This window comes from Desmodus rotundus, chromosome 1, assembly GCF_022682495.2.
Source record: "Desmodus rotundus isolate HL8 chromosome 1, HLdesRot8A.1, whole genome shotgun sequence".
Taxonomy (NCBI): Eukaryota; Metazoa; Chordata; class Mammalia; order Chiroptera; family Phyllostomidae; genus Desmodus; species Desmodus rotundus.
Genome location: NC_071387.1, coordinates 31,876,769 through 31,896,200, shown reverse-complemented (window position 1 = coordinate 31,896,200; position 19,432 = coordinate 31,876,769). Strand labels below are relative to the sequence as shown.

General features: G+C 38.7%; 1 protein-coding gene and 1 pseudogene across 4 annotated transcripts in view; both read left to right on the top strand.

Annotated features, from left to right (window-relative positions):
- UNC13B (unc-13 homolog B) overlaps positions 1 to 19,432 on the top strand; it is a 206,842-nt gene that overhangs the window by 31,431 nt on the left and 155,979 nt on the right. For all 4 annotated transcript variants that reach the window (XM_045195282.2, XM_045195278.2, XM_024560186.4 and 1 more), the window contains exons 2-6: positions 1,581 to 1,610; positions 7,234 to 7,333; positions 13,129 to 13,246; positions 14,532 to 14,655; positions 17,854 to 17,927. In XM_045195282.2, coding sequence (XP_045051217.2) covers positions 1,581 to 1,610; positions 7,234 to 7,333; positions 13,129 to 13,246; positions 14,532 to 14,655; positions 17,854 to 17,927 — 446 coding nt within the window. The remainder of the gene's footprint in view (positions 1 to 1,580; positions 1,611 to 7,233; positions 7,334 to 13,128; positions 13,247 to 14,531; positions 14,656 to 17,853; positions 17,928 to 19,432) is intronic.
- On the top strand, positions 3,507 to 6,377 carry LOC112304338 (tubulin-specific chaperone E-like; annotated as a pseudogene).

The following is a 19,432-nucleotide window of genomic DNA, read 5'->3' as shown; positions in this document are numbered from 1 at the left end:
ATAAGGGCTTGGTGATGATGAACTCCTTTAACTTGACTTTACCTGGGAAGCACTGCCCTTCTATTCTAAATGATAGCTTTGCTAGATAGAGTAATCTTGGATGTAGGTCCTTGCTTTTCATGACTTTGAATACTTCTTTCCAGCCTCTTCTTGCCTGCAAGGTTTCTTTTGAGAAATCACCTGATAGCCTTAAGGGAAGTGCTTTGTAGGTAACTCTCTTCTTTTCTCTTGCTGCTTTTAAGATTCTCTCCTTATCTTTAATCTGGAGTAATTTATTTTTAAAAAGTTTTTTATTTTATTGAAAGATTTTTTTTGGATTTCAGTTTGGGATACATTTTTATTTTGGTTATAACAATCTTTTTTTAAAATTAGCTCACTATGGTGTCCTTTCTTTAAAGTATATTTTATTGATTATGCATTATGGTTTTCCCAATTTTTTTCTCCTCTATCGCCCCTCTGCCCTGCACTCCCCCACCCACCAGCATTCCCCCCACCATAGTTCATGTCCATGGGTTGTATATATAAGTTCTTTAGCTTCTCACTTATTTACTCTTAGAGAGGAGGGGAGGGAGAAAAAGGGAAAGAAACATAAATGCGCAAAAGATACAGGGATCTGTTGCCTCTTGCACACCCAGTTGGGGACCTGCGAGAGGAGAACAATGGATGTATCTCTCACATGTCAGTGTTTCCTCTTTCTCCCTCCCTCCTCCCTCCTTTTCCCTCTTTCTAAATAAATAAAATTAAAAAAAAAAGATAAAGCTTTTAGCACTAAGTGCTTCCTGAAAATGAAGAGGACCTTGTCAAAGGCACAGAATCACTCATCTCTTGGAAATATTAAGCTGGGGTTGGATGTAAGCTAAGGTGAAGCTTTCACTTTTGTAAACCATGACAAAGAGAATGGCACATCTGTACCCTCAGATGTCTTTTCAGGTATCGTTTGTTGGGATTTCCTTTTGCCTTTTTCATCCCCTGTGGCATGTGGTCCTAATCTTCACTGATAGAAATATTTGATAGCTATTTGGTACGTTCTGGAATTTAGCAGTTTCCTTCATTTGTGGTCTCTGACGTCTCCTAGGAGTCGGCATGCTGCGGTCCCAGTGTGGCGTTTCTTACGCAGTTTTAGAAACAGCTCTTGGACAGGAGGTCCTCTTGGTATCTGCTTATTCCCAGAAAGAAGTTACGTATCACTCTTCTTAAACCTAGATCTTGCCGGTTAGGCTCTTCTTTGGGCATGAATGGAATAGAGGAAATTTTTATGATAGGTTTTAAAAAAGGAATATATGTGACTTAACTGTTAAAATGATATATGACTTGAAATTGGTTGCCTGATCTAGGAGTAAGTTAGTTCCCTCTACTTCCTTGTCAGGAGGCTGTAAGAAATTTCTGTGTTCAGTATGAGATTAGATTGAATGACTTTTAACTCTGCCTTCAAGCTTTGATTAGAAGTCCCAGCTTCTTTTCTCTTCTAAAGACTTAGATGTAAAAATCTGGTCCTAACTCTAACCTTGGCCTAGTAGGTGCTCAGAAAATATCGGCTAAATAAATTAATTTTTTCATGGTGCCTTTTTTTTCTCTTGCAGTTAAAAGAGCCAAATTCCAGGGTTCACCAGGTAAGACCAGCCTTTTATTATTATGTCCCCTCATACTTGCTGTGATTTAAAAGCAATCTGTTAAACAAATAATTTTATTGAATTCATTGGTTAAATTAATTAAACTCAGTAAATTCCTTAAATTATTAATTAGTAACTCAGTATGGGGAGATGTTAGTCAAAGGGGTACAAAGTTTCAGTTATGCAAGATGAATAATTTCTGGAGATCTAATGTTCAACAATGTGTATATAGTTTACAAGTAACCAGAGGGGAGCGGGGAGAGGGATAATAGGTGAAAACTGGGGAAGGGTCATCAAGGAACATGTATAAAGGACACATGGACAAAGCCAAAGGGGGGTGGGATCGAGGGTGGGATGTGGAGAGGGATGGGGAGGGGGTATTGGTGGGGGGGAAATGGAGACAACTGTACTTGAACAATAATAATAAAAATAATAAAAAAAGAAGTTAACGCAGATTCACCACTTAATTTCCTGAGTGGGTACTAGCAAACCAATGTTAACAGTGTTTCTCAAAGAGTGCAGGTCAGAAATGAATACATGCCTAAGGAGGTACTAAAAAAACCAACAAAAACCAAGTCTTGTATAGTATTTGAAATTTAATTTTCTAAGAGAGTAGCTCCTAAATGTTCTCAACACACATACACCCTCTCACTGACTCAAAATGGCAACTGCATGAGGTGGCGATGAATATGTTAATTTGTTTAATTGTGATTATTTTGCATTGCATACATATATTAAATCATCAGTTCGTATGCCTTAAAATATACGATTTTAAATTCTCAATTATACTTCAGTAAAGCTGGAAAAAACCCAATGCGGTTGTAAAACATTAGAGAAATCTGTGTCTATCTATGTATCTATCTAGTGAAAAGTTAGTCCTCTTACTTCTTGACCAACTCAATTATACTTCCAGGATAACTATTTAGAGGTTTTTATATATCTTTCCAGATTTTTTCTGTACATATGCATGTCTACACTAATGGATTAGTTACACATATCTCTGTGCAGCCTTTTTCCCCAATACGTCATGACAGTCTTTTCTTATGTGTGTGTATATATGTATATCTGGTTCCTTTTTAAAAAAATGTTATACAGAATTTTATTGTAGATTTGTACCCTAGATCCTTGATTGAATATTTAGGTTGTTTTCAATTGCTTGTTATTCTAAGAAGTAAATACTCTTGTGCATTTATCATTGCCTGCTTTTGCAAACACATATGTACACTAGAGTCCAGAAGTAGAATTGCTGGGTCAAAGGTATGTATTTTAAAGAAATTTGGTAGCTGCTACCATGCATACTGCCTTTCTGAAAGTTTTTGCTAGATTATACTCCGGCCAGAGTACATGAGGGTTTCTTTCCCCAAGTCCTTATCAACATAAAATACTATGAATTTTTAAAAATCTTTGCTCATCTGAAGGTAAAACATGGTATCTCCTTATTTTAATACACATTTCCTAAACTGTGAATGTCAAGTTGCTCCGATTACTGCTGGGGGAAAGGAAGAGCCCTGGGGATTACTGGGAAAAGGTGAACATGCTTGGGAACCCAGAAAAATCTCAAAAGCCAAACCTTGGGTGCAATAGGAGCTAAAGCAGATTATGAGCTTTCTACTCTGTCCACTGGCTCTGGGTTAGGACTTCTTTTTTTAGCGAGAATCTGGTCTGTTCTCCTTTCTCTTCCAGCTGGCTTTTCTGTGCTTGCATACAGCCCATAATGATATCTCCAGTGGAGTTTGTATGCCTCTCCTCCAAGCTTTGTTACCAACCACCAGTTGTCACTATTTCTTTGTTTTCCCTATTTAAAATCTTTTGAGAAGGAATCATATTGATCTTACCTTTTGGCCAGCCCATAGATTGGATGCTCTTGAGTAGCATCTGCCCCTGGTCTAATCAGCTATGGTGGAATATGGGGAGTGGACTACAAAACCATATGATGCCAAACATAGCTCAGGGGTCTACTGCACTGGTACACTGGATATGGATGGGGGTTGTATATAAACTACATGATTTTTAATGAAATGAAAGAGAAAGGTTTACCTTCTGCTAGAAGTTCATGACAGAGCCCATTTTCTCACTTCTCTAACAGGTAATTATTGTAAGCAATCTTTACCAGGATGATGAGTCAAAAAATAATTGTCTTCCTCTTTTCATTTTATAAAATTATGATTATTTTTTATATATAAAAGCAAATTCTCAATTCAGTTCCCTTCCTCATGGCTGATGTGAAGGTAAGTATAGAATGTGCTGTGTTAAGCAGTAGGTCAGATCTCTGAGTTTTGAGTTCTAGGCCACCTACCTTTGTTTAGTATTCAACTTACACTCTTAGGTTAGAGAATTTCCTTTTCCCAATTCTGTGATAATATTCCTGATAAATGAGTAGATGAAGCTTGAAATTCACTTTGTTTATGAGGGTTTATCCTGAATTCTTATTTCTTTCAACAGCTAGAGGTAACCCTTTCCTCTTCTGCAATCCTTTATCACTTTTTCTGTTATGGTACTTATTTTTTTCTACATTTAAAGTTACATATCTTTTCTGGTGGCATGGTACATGCAAGGGGCCACCGCCCTGACCACTCGGCTGGCTGTGGGCAGAGAGAGTGGAAGGGAGAGAGAGAAACATAGATGTGATAGAGAAACATCGATCGGTTGCCCTTTGTACCCACCCAGACCAGGGACTGAACCTGCAACCAAGATCTCATATTTTGGATTCTGGCTATATTATAATGAATGACACTTAGGCATTAGATGTCATAGGTCAAAGAATTGAAGCTAATGGAGAATGCACAACAGTGAGTTTCTGTGGCACAGTGCTTCCTCAGTGCAGCCACCCAACAGGAGGAGGATCCTTTATTTGTCCAAAGTAAATTTTGGAGTAGATTTTCTTTCCTTTTTGTTTTATAAAGATTTTTATAGAGGGGAAAGGAGGGAGATAGGAAGAGAAACATCAGTGTGTGGTTGCCTCTCAAGCGTCCCCTACTGGGGACCTGGCCCACAACCCAGGCATATTCCCTGAGTGGGAATTGAACCAGCAATCCTTTGGTTTGTAGGCTGGCACTCAATCCACTGAGCCATACCAGTCAGGCCTGGAGTAGACTTTCTTACTGCAGTTAAGAACCACCATGTGTTAAAAGATGAACCAGAAGAAGATGGAAAAGAGTGTATTAGTATTAGAACAACAATAAAAAATGATTAAAAAAAATAAAATTGCAAACAGACCTGTGGAAACTATTGGTTTTGACTCGATTATAAAACAGCAAAGCCAGCCTCAGCTGGTGTGGCTCAGTGGATTGAGTGTGGGCCTGCGAAGCAAAGGGTCACAGGTTCGATTCCTAGTCAGTGCACATGCCTGGGTTGCGGGCTGGGTTCCCCGGTGAGGAGCATGCAAGAGGCGACTACACATTGATGTTTCCCTCTCTCTGTCCCTCCCTTTCTGTCTGTCTATAAGTAAATAAAATCTTTAAAAAAAGCAAAGCCAGCTGAGCATGTTGGAAGAAATTTCTTTGAAGAACTATGCAGTAAGTTGTGCTGGTGACATAGGAGCCATTGCCAAAGTATGTCCTAATGTTAAAGGAGTAGATTTGTCAATAAGCCTGCTGTTGGCATGGGATGAAGTTGTAGATATTGCTGATCAGCTCAGACACCTGGAAGTCCTTAATCTCAGGGGCAATAAACTGAGATTTCCCCCTGGCTCACTATCTCTAATCAGAATATTTCCTGCACTGAAGGTTTAGTCCTCAGCCGAACAGGAATGTGTGCCAAGGTGCTCCATTGTGCCGTGGGGTGACCGGTCCTGGAGGAGCTCTACCTAGAGTCTAACAATATTTCCATTTCAGAAAGGCCGGCTGACGTTTTACAAATGGTCAACTTATTAGACCTGTCCCATAATCAGTTAATTGATGAAAATCAGCTGTTTCTAATAGCATATCTGCCCAGGTTAAAACAAGTAATTCTTTCTAACACTGGGATTTCTTCTCTACATTTCCCGGATGCTGGGATTCCGTGCAAAATGTGAGTGTTTCCTTCCTTGCCAAACCTTGTAGTCAGTGACAATCGGATATCGCAATGGTCATCTATCAACAAGCTGGATGAGTTACAGAGTCTGAGCTCTTTGTCCTGACAAAGACACCCCGACTGAAGGAAGCAGAGCGCAGACTGCCTACCAGTTCATTATTGCCAAGATTGGTCAGCTGCGAACCCTGAACAAATGTCAAATTCTTCCTGAGGAGAGGCAAGAGGCTGGAGCTGAGCTGGAATACAGAAAAGTGTTTGAAAATGAATGGAAAAAGGGTGCTGGGCATTAGGATCCAGACAAAAACAGGCCGAATGAGGAGCTCCTGTCAGCCCATCCCAGATACCAGGCACTCTGCCTCAAAAATGGTGCATGTGGAGAGGGGGAACTCAAAACACAGCCGCCGTGTTTGCTAAAGCCAGCTACTAACACTGAGGATAAAATATCCTCACCATCTGGATCAGAAAGTCCTAGAGAAGCAACTGCCAGACTCCATCACAGTTCAAAAGCTGAAAGGATTGCTGCCATGTCTTCTCACAGTTCCTTGTCAGCCCTTCTGTTGTCCTATGAAAGTCCCCAAATGCCAGGCAGGGAGATTGCACTAGAAAATGTCAGTCATTACAGTTTATTTCTGTGGAAATGGAGATCTTCTATTAGTGCGGTGGCGACAGGAAACTAATAAAGCTCAGAGACTAGACTGTTTATTGTAACTGGGGCTCACTGGAAATAATTGACTTATTGGAACAATTCTACTCTCAAAAAAAGAGGTGTTATAACTTGCCCTAAGTATAGAAAAGATTGTACTTTTTATTAGGAGGAGACCATTTCTAGGCTTGTATATGATGGCAATAATAAAGGCTTTGTTCCTACTTAAAAAAAAGTTACATATTTTTTCTACTAGATCAATTATATTAGTTTTTCTTAAACTGCAGGTGGGCTACAAAATCAATTCAGTTTGTTATGATTAACCTCTTTTTAAAAAAGAGTTTATTTATTTATCTTTAGAGAGAAGGGAAGGAGGGGAGAAAGAGAGGGAGAGAAACATCAATGTGTGGTTGCCCCTCACGTGCCCCCATCTGGGGACCTGGCCTGCAACCCAGGCATGTGCCCTGACTGGGAATCAAACTGGCAACCTTTTGGTTCACAGGCCAGCACTTAATCCACTGAGCCACACCAGCCAGGGCTGGTTATGATTAACATTTTAATAGATCGAATGAAATAGAATAGGAAATATCAGAGTATCACATCTTGTATTTTATGGTTTGCAGGCCAGCACTCAATCCACTGAGCTACACCAGCCAGGGCACACATCTTGTATTTTATGAACCTTTATGCTAGTTTATATGTGTATATGTTTGTCTCCTGGGTCAAATACATTTCTTAAATTTTCAAAACACTGTTATAGATTATGCTTTTGAAGGAAGCATGTGTTTTATATTTTCTGCAACTCTTATGATTAGAATGATGCTACTTTGTACAATATACATTTTCATTTTTTTTGTTCTACATATAATGCTTTAATTTGGATATTATTTAATTCCAAGGGCTTTGTGAGATTGGCTAACAATCTGATGAGGGCTAAGTATTACATCTTCGTTTTGCTTTTTTTCCAAGACAAATTTAACACGTATGTGACCCTGAAAGTGCAGAACGTGAAGAGCACAACCGTAGCAGTTCGTGGCGATGAACCGTCCTGGGAACAAGATTTTATGTTGTAAGTACTTTACAGCAGCAGCACACTTACAATGTTTGATAATCTTTCCCAGGCAAACACATTGGCTTAAACAACTACTGGCCCCAGATTCTGTGTATGTATGAGTTATAAAATATGTTAAATGTTATAAAACATATTTTAATGTATATTAAATGTTCTTTTTAAAAAACTACAGAGTTACAGAAACAAGTGAAGTGTGTGGTAGGCTAAGTATATCTGCAGTTTTGTTCTTCTGTGGATTCGTAATCTATTCTTAGAGACCAATTATGAATGTGAGTAAACTCCCAAATTATGTATTTGAAAATACTACCTAGCCAACTGGTACTGAGTTCCTGGTACTCAGAATTAGGATATGGTACAAATAGCATGAAATTAAACATAAGCTTTTTTGATTCTCAGAAGGCTCCTTGCAGGAGTGTGGTTATGCATGTGAGAGACTGTGTTTCTGTCTGTACCCGGGTCATCTGCTTTGGAGGATGAATATTTCAGTGCTTATAATCCTTTTGCTATTTGTAGTAAAATGTCCTACATTTACCTTGTTAATAAATGTTAGTACACATTAGTAGAATTTCTTACACATGACACAACATTTAGCATATTATGATTATAAGTGCTGGCTTTTAAAAACTTGATTATTTATTTTTTTCCTCTTTAAGTTTCAGGAAACTTTCCCTCTGATCTAGAAAAGGGGAGAGAAGTATAGAATATCATTTTGAAGGATGGGTGAATCACTTAGCTTCTCTGAGTGCCAGTTTTTATATCTGTAAAGTTCTACCTTTCTTACAAGACTATGCTTTTTTTCTTTTTGGCAAGGTGAGCATGAGAAGATCAAACAAGAAAATATATTAAAATTGCTGTGAAATTTGAAATTGAAGTGAAATTGTTTTGCAAGTTTACAGTGCATCTCAGAGAGACATAGGGATGACTATTATTTTTATGTGGAAACATTCCAATTCTCCAGGCTTTTAATATGCTGCTTTTTATAGTACCATTTAGGAAACTTTATTACAATAGTTAAAGGATAAGATTGTGAGGGCCTGGGCTAAGACAATAGCAAAGGGAATAGAGAGAAAAGGATGGCTTGAAGATGTTAACTGGGTAGAGCCAAGATTTGTTTTGGATGATTGGGTGAGTGACGTGCCACTCATTAGGATAGGAGACACTATAAGATCAGTTATGCACAAGCTTATATTTGAGGCTCTTACAAAACAGGTAGGAATTGAGGTAGAGAAGATAGAAACCTGGACCCGGCACTCAGGGAAGAAGTCTAGGTTGGATAAATATTTTGGTCAGTTGAAGCCGTAGGCATAGATGAGAAAGCCTAGGGAAGCCAGCGTGTAGGGTGAGAATAGGGCCCGGAGTGGAGCCCAGAGAGCACCAGCATGTAAAGAGGAGACAAATGGAACTAAGAAGGCATGGACAGAGAGCTACAGGGAGACATGTGATGGTAGTGTTCTGGAAGCAGAGGGTAAACTGGGGCTTCAAGAAGAAAGAGGCCAGTGGTGTCAAATTTCTCCCTGATTGCCTCTCTCTCAATATTCCCTTTCTTAGTTATCGTAACCAGAAAATGGTATCGCTTGTTTCTTTTTTTTTTCTAAAATTGAATTCATTGGGTGACTTTGGTTAATAAAACTGTATAGGTTTTAGGTTTACAATTCTATAATGCATCGTTTGTACACTGTATTGTGTGTTCACCACCTGAAGTCAAGTCTCCTTCCATCACCCTTTATCCCCTCTTTACCTTCTTCTACCTCCCCCCACGCACATTTCCCTCTTGTGATAACCATACTGTTGTCTGTGTTAGGAGGGGTTTTTTTTTTTTTTACTTAATCCCTTCACCTTTTTCACCTAGCCCTTTCACAACGGTCAGTCTTTTCTGTGTATTTGTGAATCTCTTTCTACTTTGTTAGTTTATTTTGTTCATTTAATTCCACCTATGAGTGAAATCATATGGTATATGTCTTTTTCTGACTGGCTTATTTTACTTAGCATAATATTCTACAGGTTCATACATGCTATCCCAAAAGGTAAGATTTCCTTCTTTTTTATGGCCAAGTACTTTTCCATTGTGCCAATGTACCACAGCTTTTTTTTTTTTTAAAAAGGAATCTTTTAAAAAGATATTTAATTATTTGTTTATTTGTTTGTTTATTTATTTTTAGAGAGAGGGGGAGGGGGAGAGAGAGAGAGAGAAACATTGATGTGTGAGAGATACATCAACTGGTTGCCTCTCACACACCCCAAACTGGGGACCTGGCCCGCAACTCAGACATGTGCCCCGACTGGGAATTGAACTGGCAGCCTTTTGGTTTGCAGGTGGGTGCTCAATCCACTGAGCCACACCAGCCACCACAGCTTTTTTATTTACTCATCTCCTAATGGGCACTTGGGCTGCTTCTAGATCTTGGCTCTTTATTATACATAATGCTACAGTGAACACAGAGGTACATATATTCTTTTGAGTTAGTATTTTGAGTTTCTTTGGATATATTTCCAGAAGTGTAATTGCTGGATCTAAGCCAGTTTCATTTTTAATTTTTTGAGGTATCTCCATACTGCTTTTCACAGTAGCTGCACCAATCTGCATTCCCACCAACAGTGCACAAGAATTCTCTTTTCTCCACATCCTCCCCATCACTTATTTGTTGATTTATTGATGGTAGGCATTCTGACAGGTGTGAGGTGATATTTTATTGTGGTTTGAATTCGCATTTCTCTGATGATTAGTGATGTTGATTGAGTATCTTTTCATATGTCTATTGGCCATCTGTATGTCCTCTTTGGAGACGTATATATGCAGGTCCGTTGTCCATTTTTTAATTGGATTGTTTGTTTTCTTGGTTTTGAGTTTTATAAGTTTAATATTTCTTTATAAATTTTGGATGTGAACACCTTCTCAGCTGTATTATTGGCGAATATATCATCCCATTCAGTGGGTTGTCTTTTCATTTTGCTGGTGGTTTCCTTTGCTGTACAAAACCTTTTTAGTTTGATGTAGTCCCATTTGTTTATTTTTTCTTTTGTTTCCCTTGCCTGAGGAAGATATATCTGAAAAAATGCCGCCCCTTTTCATATCTCACCCTTTCAAGCAGTCTCAATGTGGCTTCTTCTGTAAACCCTTGGTTATAAGACTTCTCTTCAGCTAGTCTTTTGGTTGGTTATTCGGATTGAATGCTCTATATTTTAGTTGCAATTTCAGTTTGGTCCTGGGAGGAAGTGAGTGTAACATCCGTTTACTCTGCTGCCATCTTGGATCCCTGTTTCTTTCTTTTCACATGTAGTGTGTGACATCAGTTATAAACAGTTTATTCAAGTCTCTTACTATGTGCATATGTGTATACAAGATTGTGGGCTAGGCAAATTCACAATATTAAGTGAACATGCCTTCCTTGCCCTTAAGATATGATTTAGTCCTAGAAATAAGCTAGAATAAGCCTAGAATAAAAATTCACATCGAATTTTTATGTGTGAGCTTATCATAACACAGCTCTGGCTATGGTGTGTAAACCTAGCAATCATACTTTCTTCCAGCTTCCTGTTGGCTGGAATAATCACTTAGCGTTATAACTGTTCCCAGCATGTGAAACATAGTGATATTCTGCGGCCTTTCATCAGCATTGCTAGCTTTATTCTTGCACATTTATTTTCCAATATCCGAAAGCACTTTTTCCTTTCAGCCCTGCTATGATATGTGTGAATTTTCTTTCCTGTCTCCCACCTTGAGATTCTGTGTGGATTTTGCCCTCTTTTCTTTTACACGTGAGTTTTATCGGCTACTTTCTCTGCCTTTCTGCTCCTATTCTTTATCCTCCTATGCTGTCCTTGTGTCAGCTGCCGACTCCATTGCTGGTCTCTTGGCCCCCTTTCTTTTTTCCTTTTCCCTGATGTAGTTTGTAGCAATATCTAATATTATTTTGATATTTCACATTATTTATCTTTAATATTTCTGTATCTTATTTCCAGGACTCAATCATATCTTAAGGGCAAGGAAGGCATGTTCACTTAATATTGTGAATTTGCCTAGCCCACAATCTTGTATACACATAGGCACATATACTGTTGACTGAGTTAATTAACAGAAGAAACTTCCCTGAGCTCTGGGAATGAGGCATAAAAAGAATTCTTAGACTTCTCATAATTGGGCCTCCTGAGCAAACATAAAGGAGAAAAGGGGCTTGTAGAAGGTATCCTCATTGTTTCAGGCTTACTCCCCAGAGTTCCCTGAAGATCACATTTTCCTTTTTATCTGTCCAGGTCAGGCTGTTAAAGACCTCTGGCTATTTATATTATCCATGGGCTTGAGATGCTATTTAGGAGTTGCATTGGGATTATTAAGTATGAATCCCCAAGGTTTTTTTTTGTTTTGTCTTTTGTGTTTTTTTTTAACAGATTCAAAATGTATGGGTTGTTACATATATTTTTCAGGGCTAATCAGTTAATCAGGCTATGTGAAACTGTGACAAAAAGCTTAGTTTTCCTGCTGTGAGCATCGTGACTTAGTGACTAGGTTTAGTCTGCTTTGTGGCTTTGCACGGCTTTCCAGATAGCTTGGAAGTTTTTAGAAACAGGAACTGGGTCCTGTATTGTGTGTCTTCCCCTCAGTACTAAGCCGAATGAATGCTCTCAGGAACCAGAAAGTAATGAGTAAGCTCATTATTACATTCTGTGTTTCGTTGTATTTATATGGAAGGGGCAAATTTTCTTTGCTTCACTCATTTTCAACACACTTGATATGAATTATATGGCGATAATACCACATCCCAAAGTTGTGAATCCGAGAACATTTATCTTAATAGTACAACAGGGAGGCCAAGCTTTTCTCTAAAGTGTTAACTTGAAACTTCTACATGTGGTGAATAGCTGTTGTTTTCCTGAGAATACCTTTCTGTTTTTTCTGCTGGAATTGGCCTTTTCTCATCTTTCTTGCATTTCCTTTCAAACAGAGTTGTGTTTCAGTAAGAACTTTCTGGAGAAAGTTTTTAGCATTAACCCGTTTGCCTGTTTCACTTTAAGACTATGATTACGTTTGAGTTAGCCCTTCCAAGCTGATATTCCACGATGGCTGACATTGCTTTTTGCTTTGTGGTTATCTGGCTCTTGGCAGAATGATTTCTTTTCAGATTTTTCCTAGTTATTATTGCAGGAAAATCATTGTTTATCATTATCCTGTGATAATCATTTTTTTTTTAAAGCGACAGTGCCTACTTTAACAGATAATAACTAATGGGTTCTCCAGGGGCTGCCTGGTGTGAACTGGTACACTCTAGTGTCCCTTACCTGCCTCTGACCATCTGTTCCCACCAAACTTAGATGTTCTTAGGGGTCTGTTTACTTCTGCGTAGACTCCATTCCAATTCCATTCCATAAATCTTGGGAAGAAGCCTTGCTTTTCTCTAAAGGTCTTCTGTATACAGTCCGCAGGTATAAGTTATGAGCTGTGTTAGTATTAACAAAAAAACATATGACTATTGCTTAAGGGTGAAGCCTGTAGGTGGGTAGCCCTCATAGTAATGCCTTTACTCTTGGCTTCACTTAAAAAAAAAAAGATATGGTGTTAATGTAATCATGATTAAACTGCAAAGTAGAGGGGACAGACTGACAAAGGCGTTTTTCTATGGATACCTTACATAGCTTTCTAGGAACCTAAACAATGATTTCAGCATTCTGGGGCATTTTGATTTTCCCTGATGACAGAATTCTGGTGATAAAGTATTCAAGGTTTAGCAAAACAAGAGATGTTTCTGTTTCCTTCGTATTGTCTGGCTTTCTTTAAAGGACTTTCTTTTTTCCTTTAGTGAGATTAGTCGCCTGGACCTGGGTCTGAGTGTGGAGGTGTGGAACAAAGGACTGATCTGGGACACCATGGTGGGGACCGTGTGGATTGCACTGAAGACTATTCGACAGTCAGATGAGGTCAGTCCTGGCACTGCCCACTTGTAGGTATGGTCGTAGCTCTTGCTTCTCTCCACTCTAGCTTCATTCAGCTAATATCATCCATACATCTCAGATTGCTCTGCCTGCTTGCTAATTAGAGGCCAGGCAACTGGCTTATTCCTACATCACCCAGAGGTTTAGGGGATTTTATTTAGATCTGGTCTTCCCTCTGCCCTGATTGAACTCAGAGGTGCTAGAACACTTTTTAGACTTATTAGGTAGATAGCTCTTCTGAGTATTCTGTGTGTGTGTGTGTGTGTGTGTGTGTATGTGATAGATTGAATTAGGGTACCCGTGGTTTCTACCTTTTCCCCCCAAGATATTTTCCTAGAAGGAGCCCAAATAAACTTCCTCAGCCACTTGGCTGGCTCCTCTTCTCTCCTCCAGGTCCTGTTCTCTGCTTTTTTTTCCTTGGATTACCAATCCCCAGGGAACCAGTTTCAATCTTCCTTCTTCTACAAGTAACCCTAACAGAGTTTAAGGAACTACAAGGCTTGGCAATTGGTATTTACATGGTCTTTCTACATCATTTTCAAGACTGAACTCCCATTCCACTTTCTCAGATTCGACCATAACTCAGCATAATTTCCCCATAGACCCTCAGTTTGAAGCGGGAGAGAATCTATAGTATTCCTGTTTGACTCTTACATGGACTATTAGTTTTCTCTGGGAGTGGGGATGGTAAAAATGTGCCTCTCCTTTCTAATTTTCTCTTAGTTCTGGCAAAGTCTCTATTCCCCCAGACAAATGGGAAGTTCATTTTCATTGTGGCCCCAGTTCAAGTCTACTTAACTAACAATGTTCATAGCCCTTTAATGATTAGAAATAGCGACACATGAAGTGTCACAGTTATTAAGAATTGCACAGCTCAAGAGGCAGTCAATCGATGTCTCTCTCACATGCAGATGTTTCCCTCTCTTTCTCCCTCCCCCCTAAAAATAAACACAATCTCAAAAAAAAAAAAAAGAAAAAAAAGAATTGCTCAGATTAAATATTGGTCTGTGGAGGTGCTTGGTTTTTCAGTTTGGTACTTCGGAAATTCTGTCCTCAGTGGGCTTGCAAAGAGCTGCTCTCTCCCCAAAGAGGGATAACAGAGGCCCCATGCAGCAGAGGCGGGTGGGGACAGTATTGTGTTTGTCTCATCAGGGTGTGAGTGGCCCTCAGAAGCTCTCCAGCAAGGACATTCAGAGAAATACACCTGGCTCTTCAACCAAGAGGGAAGTCATGAAAGAGTAAAGTGTAATCTTAGATCTTTCTTTTCCAGGAAGGGCCCGGGGAGTGGTCCACGTTGGAGGCAGAGACATTAATGAAAGACGATGAGATCTGTGGAACTAAAAACCCAACTCCTCATAAAATTTTGCTGGATACAAGATTTGAATTGCCTTTTGGTGAGTCTATTTGATTAGATTTTTAAAGCCATTTAATACTTTTTTTGCCATATTGTTTGAAAGTGTTGGCTGGTTGTTTCATTATTGTGTCTTTTGTCTTATCATCCACCTCCTTGGAGAACCTGCTGTCTTTTGCCTCTCTATTCTGTATGGTGCCTCGCCCAGGGATGGTGCTAATTAAAGAATCCACAATAAAAGCATTCTCTTTGAGTTATTTTGTCTTCCCTGACTGTTTAGTATAATGAAATACCTACTTGTTAGAGAACATCAATAATTTATTCTTTTGGTAATATTTTAATGTTTATTGTCTTGAAGCAAATATATACCTACAATCAGCTGATTTAAAAAATGAAGTAGCACCAACAAATAGAATAGTAATTTAAAAGGTAATTTTTAAAAAATCACAAAAGTACAGGCCCTGGTAAAAGTTCAAATAGTGTGGAGATGTACATGGATAGAAGTTGTTTCTCTTCCTGCTTCCTTCCACGTCCTTTGCATTTCCTGCAGGGGTTAAAGAGGTAAACCACTATTAGCTTTCTTGTGTGTTAGTTTAGATACAAGAAATATCTAGAAATATTATTTTGACAAAATTTGGACCATACCCTATATACTATATATAGTGATAGAGTCTGCGTCACACAATGACGTCTCAGTCAGTGACGGACCTGGTATATGATGGTGGTATACTGTATAGCCTAGGTGTGCAGCAGGCTATATCATCTAGGTTGGTGTAACTACACTCTATGATGTCACAGTGTGGCAAAATTGCCTACTGACTCATTTCTCTGAAAGTAGCTTGTTCTTAAGCTGTGCATGACTGTATATAGTGTTGTATAAACTACAAAAGCACATTGTCTTGGACATCATCCATGTTTTACTTTAAGGTCTATCTTGCTGATCTCAACAGCTGCCTGTATGATAAATTTTCTAAGCAATCCTTTATTGATTGCCATCTAGGTTTCTAGTGTTTTTTTATATTACATAACTACTGCACTGAACAGCTTTGTACACCTGTGCTCATTTGTACTTTATCCTAAGTCTAGGATAAAGTCCTTAAAGTAGAATTTAAGGCATGGGTCAGATGGAATATGCACCATTACTTTTCATAGTTCTGTCGAGTTACTTGTCAGAAAGATTGTACCATTTTATATTCTTACCAACTATGTCTGAGTTCTCTCTCTTCTACACATGTTTACCAACATTTCGTATTTCACAATTTTAATATTTTTGCCTAATTGATTTATATGACATCTTGTTTTAATTTTAATTTTAATTTTGACTGTTCACACTAATGATATTCACATATAATTTTGTTATTGCTGCTATTTTATGATTTCAGTTGTGCCTTATATGTTGTACCTTATGGTGATTTAAGCAAAAGTGGCATGATTTTCTAGTAAGCTCAGATACAACTAAGCTCAGAACAACTATTACTTCAGAAAAATAGAAAGGAAGACGTTCTTTTTTAAAAAATTTTTTTTAAATTTTTATTCAGTTACAATTGTCTGCATTTTCTCCCCATCCCTCCATCCACCCCAGCCAATCCCATCCTCCCTCCCCCCTCCCCCCTGATTTTGTCCTTGTGTCCCCTATAGTAGCTCCTGTAGACCCCTCTCCCCACTATCCTCTCCCCACTCCCCTCTGGCCATTGTTACATTGTTCTTAATTTCAATGTCTCTGGTTATATCCCATTTGCTTTTTTCTTTTGTTGATTGTGTTCCAGTTAAACGTGAGATTATATGGTATTTGTCCCTCACTGCCTGGCTTACTTCACTTAGCATAATGCTCTCCAGTTCCATCCATGCTGTTGCAAAGGGTATAATCTCCTTCATTTTCTCTGCTGTGTAGAATTCCATTGTGTAAATGTACCATAGTTTTTTTATCCATTCATTTGCCGAGGGGCACTTAGGTTGCTTCCAGGACTTGGCTATCGTAAATTGTGCCCCATTTTTTAAAAGTAGTTTTATAGTTTTAGGTCTTGATCCATTTTGAGTTAATTTTTTATGTGGTGTTAGGTAAGGGTCCAACTTCACTCTTTTGCATACAGATATTCAGTTTCCCTAGCACCATTTGTTGTAAAGATTTTTCCCCATTGAATGTACCCTTGTCAAAAAATCATTTGACAATATACATGAAGGTTTATTTCTTGGCTTTCTAGACTATTGATCTATATACCTGTCTTTATGTGAGTACCACACCATTTCAGTTACTGTAGCTTTGTAGTAAGTTTTGAAATTAGGAACTGTGAGTGCTCTAGCTTTGTTCTTTTCAAGATTATTTTGGCTGTTTGGGATCTGTTGAAATTCCATATTAATTTTAGGATGGAGTTTCTATTTCTGCAAAAAAAACACACCCCAAAACAACAAAAAAACACCATTGGGATTTTGATAGTGATCACATTGAATCTGTAGATCACTTTGGGTAGTATTGACAGCTTAACAATATTAAGTATTCTGATCCAGTGGGGATACTAGACATTATTTAGGTTTTTGTAAAGATTAAAGAAAATGTTCCTAGCCCTTGACTGGTGTGGCTCAGTGGATTGAGTGCTGGTCTGCAAACCAAAGGGTTGCTGGTTCGATTCCCAGTCAGGGCACATGCCTGGGTTGTGGGCCAGGTCCCCAGTAGGGGGTCTTTGAGAGGTAGCCACACATTGATGTTTTTCTCCCTCTCTTTCTCCCTCCCTTTCCCTCTGTCTAAAAATAAATAAATAAAATCTTTAAATAAATAAGTAAAGATAATGTTCATAGCAAGAATGAAGCCACCAGTAAAATCAGTCCATTGCTGTCACCCCTGTAATTTTGATCATTTGATTGAACAAAGTGTTATTAACTCATGATTAAATTATTAGCCAGGTGGTGAAAGACAAATAACATTTGATTTCACCTATAAGTGGAACCGAATCAACAAAACAAGTTAGCAAAATATAACCAGAGACATTGAAATAAAGAACAAACTGACGGTAACCAGAGAGGAGGGGGAGAGGGATAATGGGGGAAAATAGGGGAAGGGCCATCAAGGAACATGTATAAAGGACACATGGACAAAGCCAAAGGGGGGTAGGTTTGAGGGTGGGAGGCAGGGATGGGGTGGATGGGGGGGTGTGGTGGGGTAAAAATGGAGACAACTGTATTTGAACAACAATAAAAATAAATAAATTATTAACCTAGTAATGTGTTCTCTTCTTTTTTATGATAGATATCCCAGAGGAGGAGGCAAGATATTGGACCTACAAATTGGAGCAAATCAATGCCTTGGAAGCTGACAATGAGGTAGGAACTGCCTTATTTGCAATATGGAGAGATAGAGAAAAATCTCTTTATAGGATACTAGTTTTGAACAGAGGGGCCTGTGAACATGTTGAAGAATGAAAGAATTACAACTGTGTTAAGGGAAAAAAAAACTGTGTTAAGGAAAAAAGGCATCTGGAAGATTGTCTGACATTTCGTTGGAAGGCTTTTTGTCCTGCACTTCCTATTCTTCTCATTGTTCCCCAGAAGTGGCTGACTTGGCACTAGTCTAGCTCTAGAGATTGTTGGGCAAGGAGCTTATACTGGAGAGACTGTCCTCTGGTTACACAGATGAACAAAAGGCATTTCTGCTGCTTGTTCCCAGATTTTTGGATATGTAACTTTATTTGTATGCTCTTTTAAGGGGTGCTTAGACTATTGCATTGAATGGTCCTGCTGTCCTAACTTATCTCCAGAAAGGGGCCTGGTGACTAGAAGATAACACCACTCAATCTGGTGTGGATCAAAAAACTATGGTACATTTACACAATGGAATTCTACGCAGCAGAGAGAAAGAAGGAGCTTATACCCTTTGCAACAGCATGGATGGAACTGGAGAGCATTATGCTAAGTGAAACAAGCCAGGCAGTGAGGGACAAATACCATATGATCTCACCTTTAACTGGAACATAATCAACTAAAGAAAAAAAGCAAACGGGATATAACCAGAGACATTGAAATTAAGAACAATGTAACAATAGCCAGAGGGGAGTGCGGAGGGGGATAGTGGGGAGAGGAGTCTACAGGAGCTACTATAAAGGACACATGGACAAAATCAAGGGGGAGGGTAGAGGTGGGGGAGGGAGGTGGGATTGGCTGGGGTGGGGTGGAGGGGTGGGGAGAAAATGCAGACAACTATAATTGAATAACAATAAAAATTTAAAAAAATAAAATAAATGTAAACTGTTAAAAAAGAAAAGAAGAAGAAGATAACACCACTCAGTCTGGGCAATCAGGAATGGGAAATGTTTTTGATAAGGTTGTGGAGGGAAAAGATAAGTTATTTTACTTTTGGACTTGATGGGAGCTTTATACAATTGGTCTGATTACAAGGTAAAATTGGAGTCCTGGGGGATATTTTGATGGAAATGTCTGATAGGCAAATTCATGAAAGAATCTGAAGCTCATGGTTGGAAGGAGTGGGAAGCTATAGGCATAGAGTTTGGATTTATCAAGATAATGGTAGCAATTGAAGTCATAGGAAAAGAAGAGCTCACTAAGGGAGAGTATGTACAAACAGTATTAAAGAAGAACAAGGCCAAAACTTTGGGAAACATCAAAGATAGAATCTTGAAAAACAAAAGAAACTGAGGAAGAGCTGTCCATAAGAGAACCAGGAAAATTTCATGGAACAAAGAAAAGTTTTAACAGAAATTCTTGATGGTGTCAAATGTTACTGAGAACAAAGAAGACAGGTAATGAAATGGAGCCATTAGACTGGCAATTAATGTCCAGTATCCTTAGATTAGTGCAGGAAGCCAAAATGC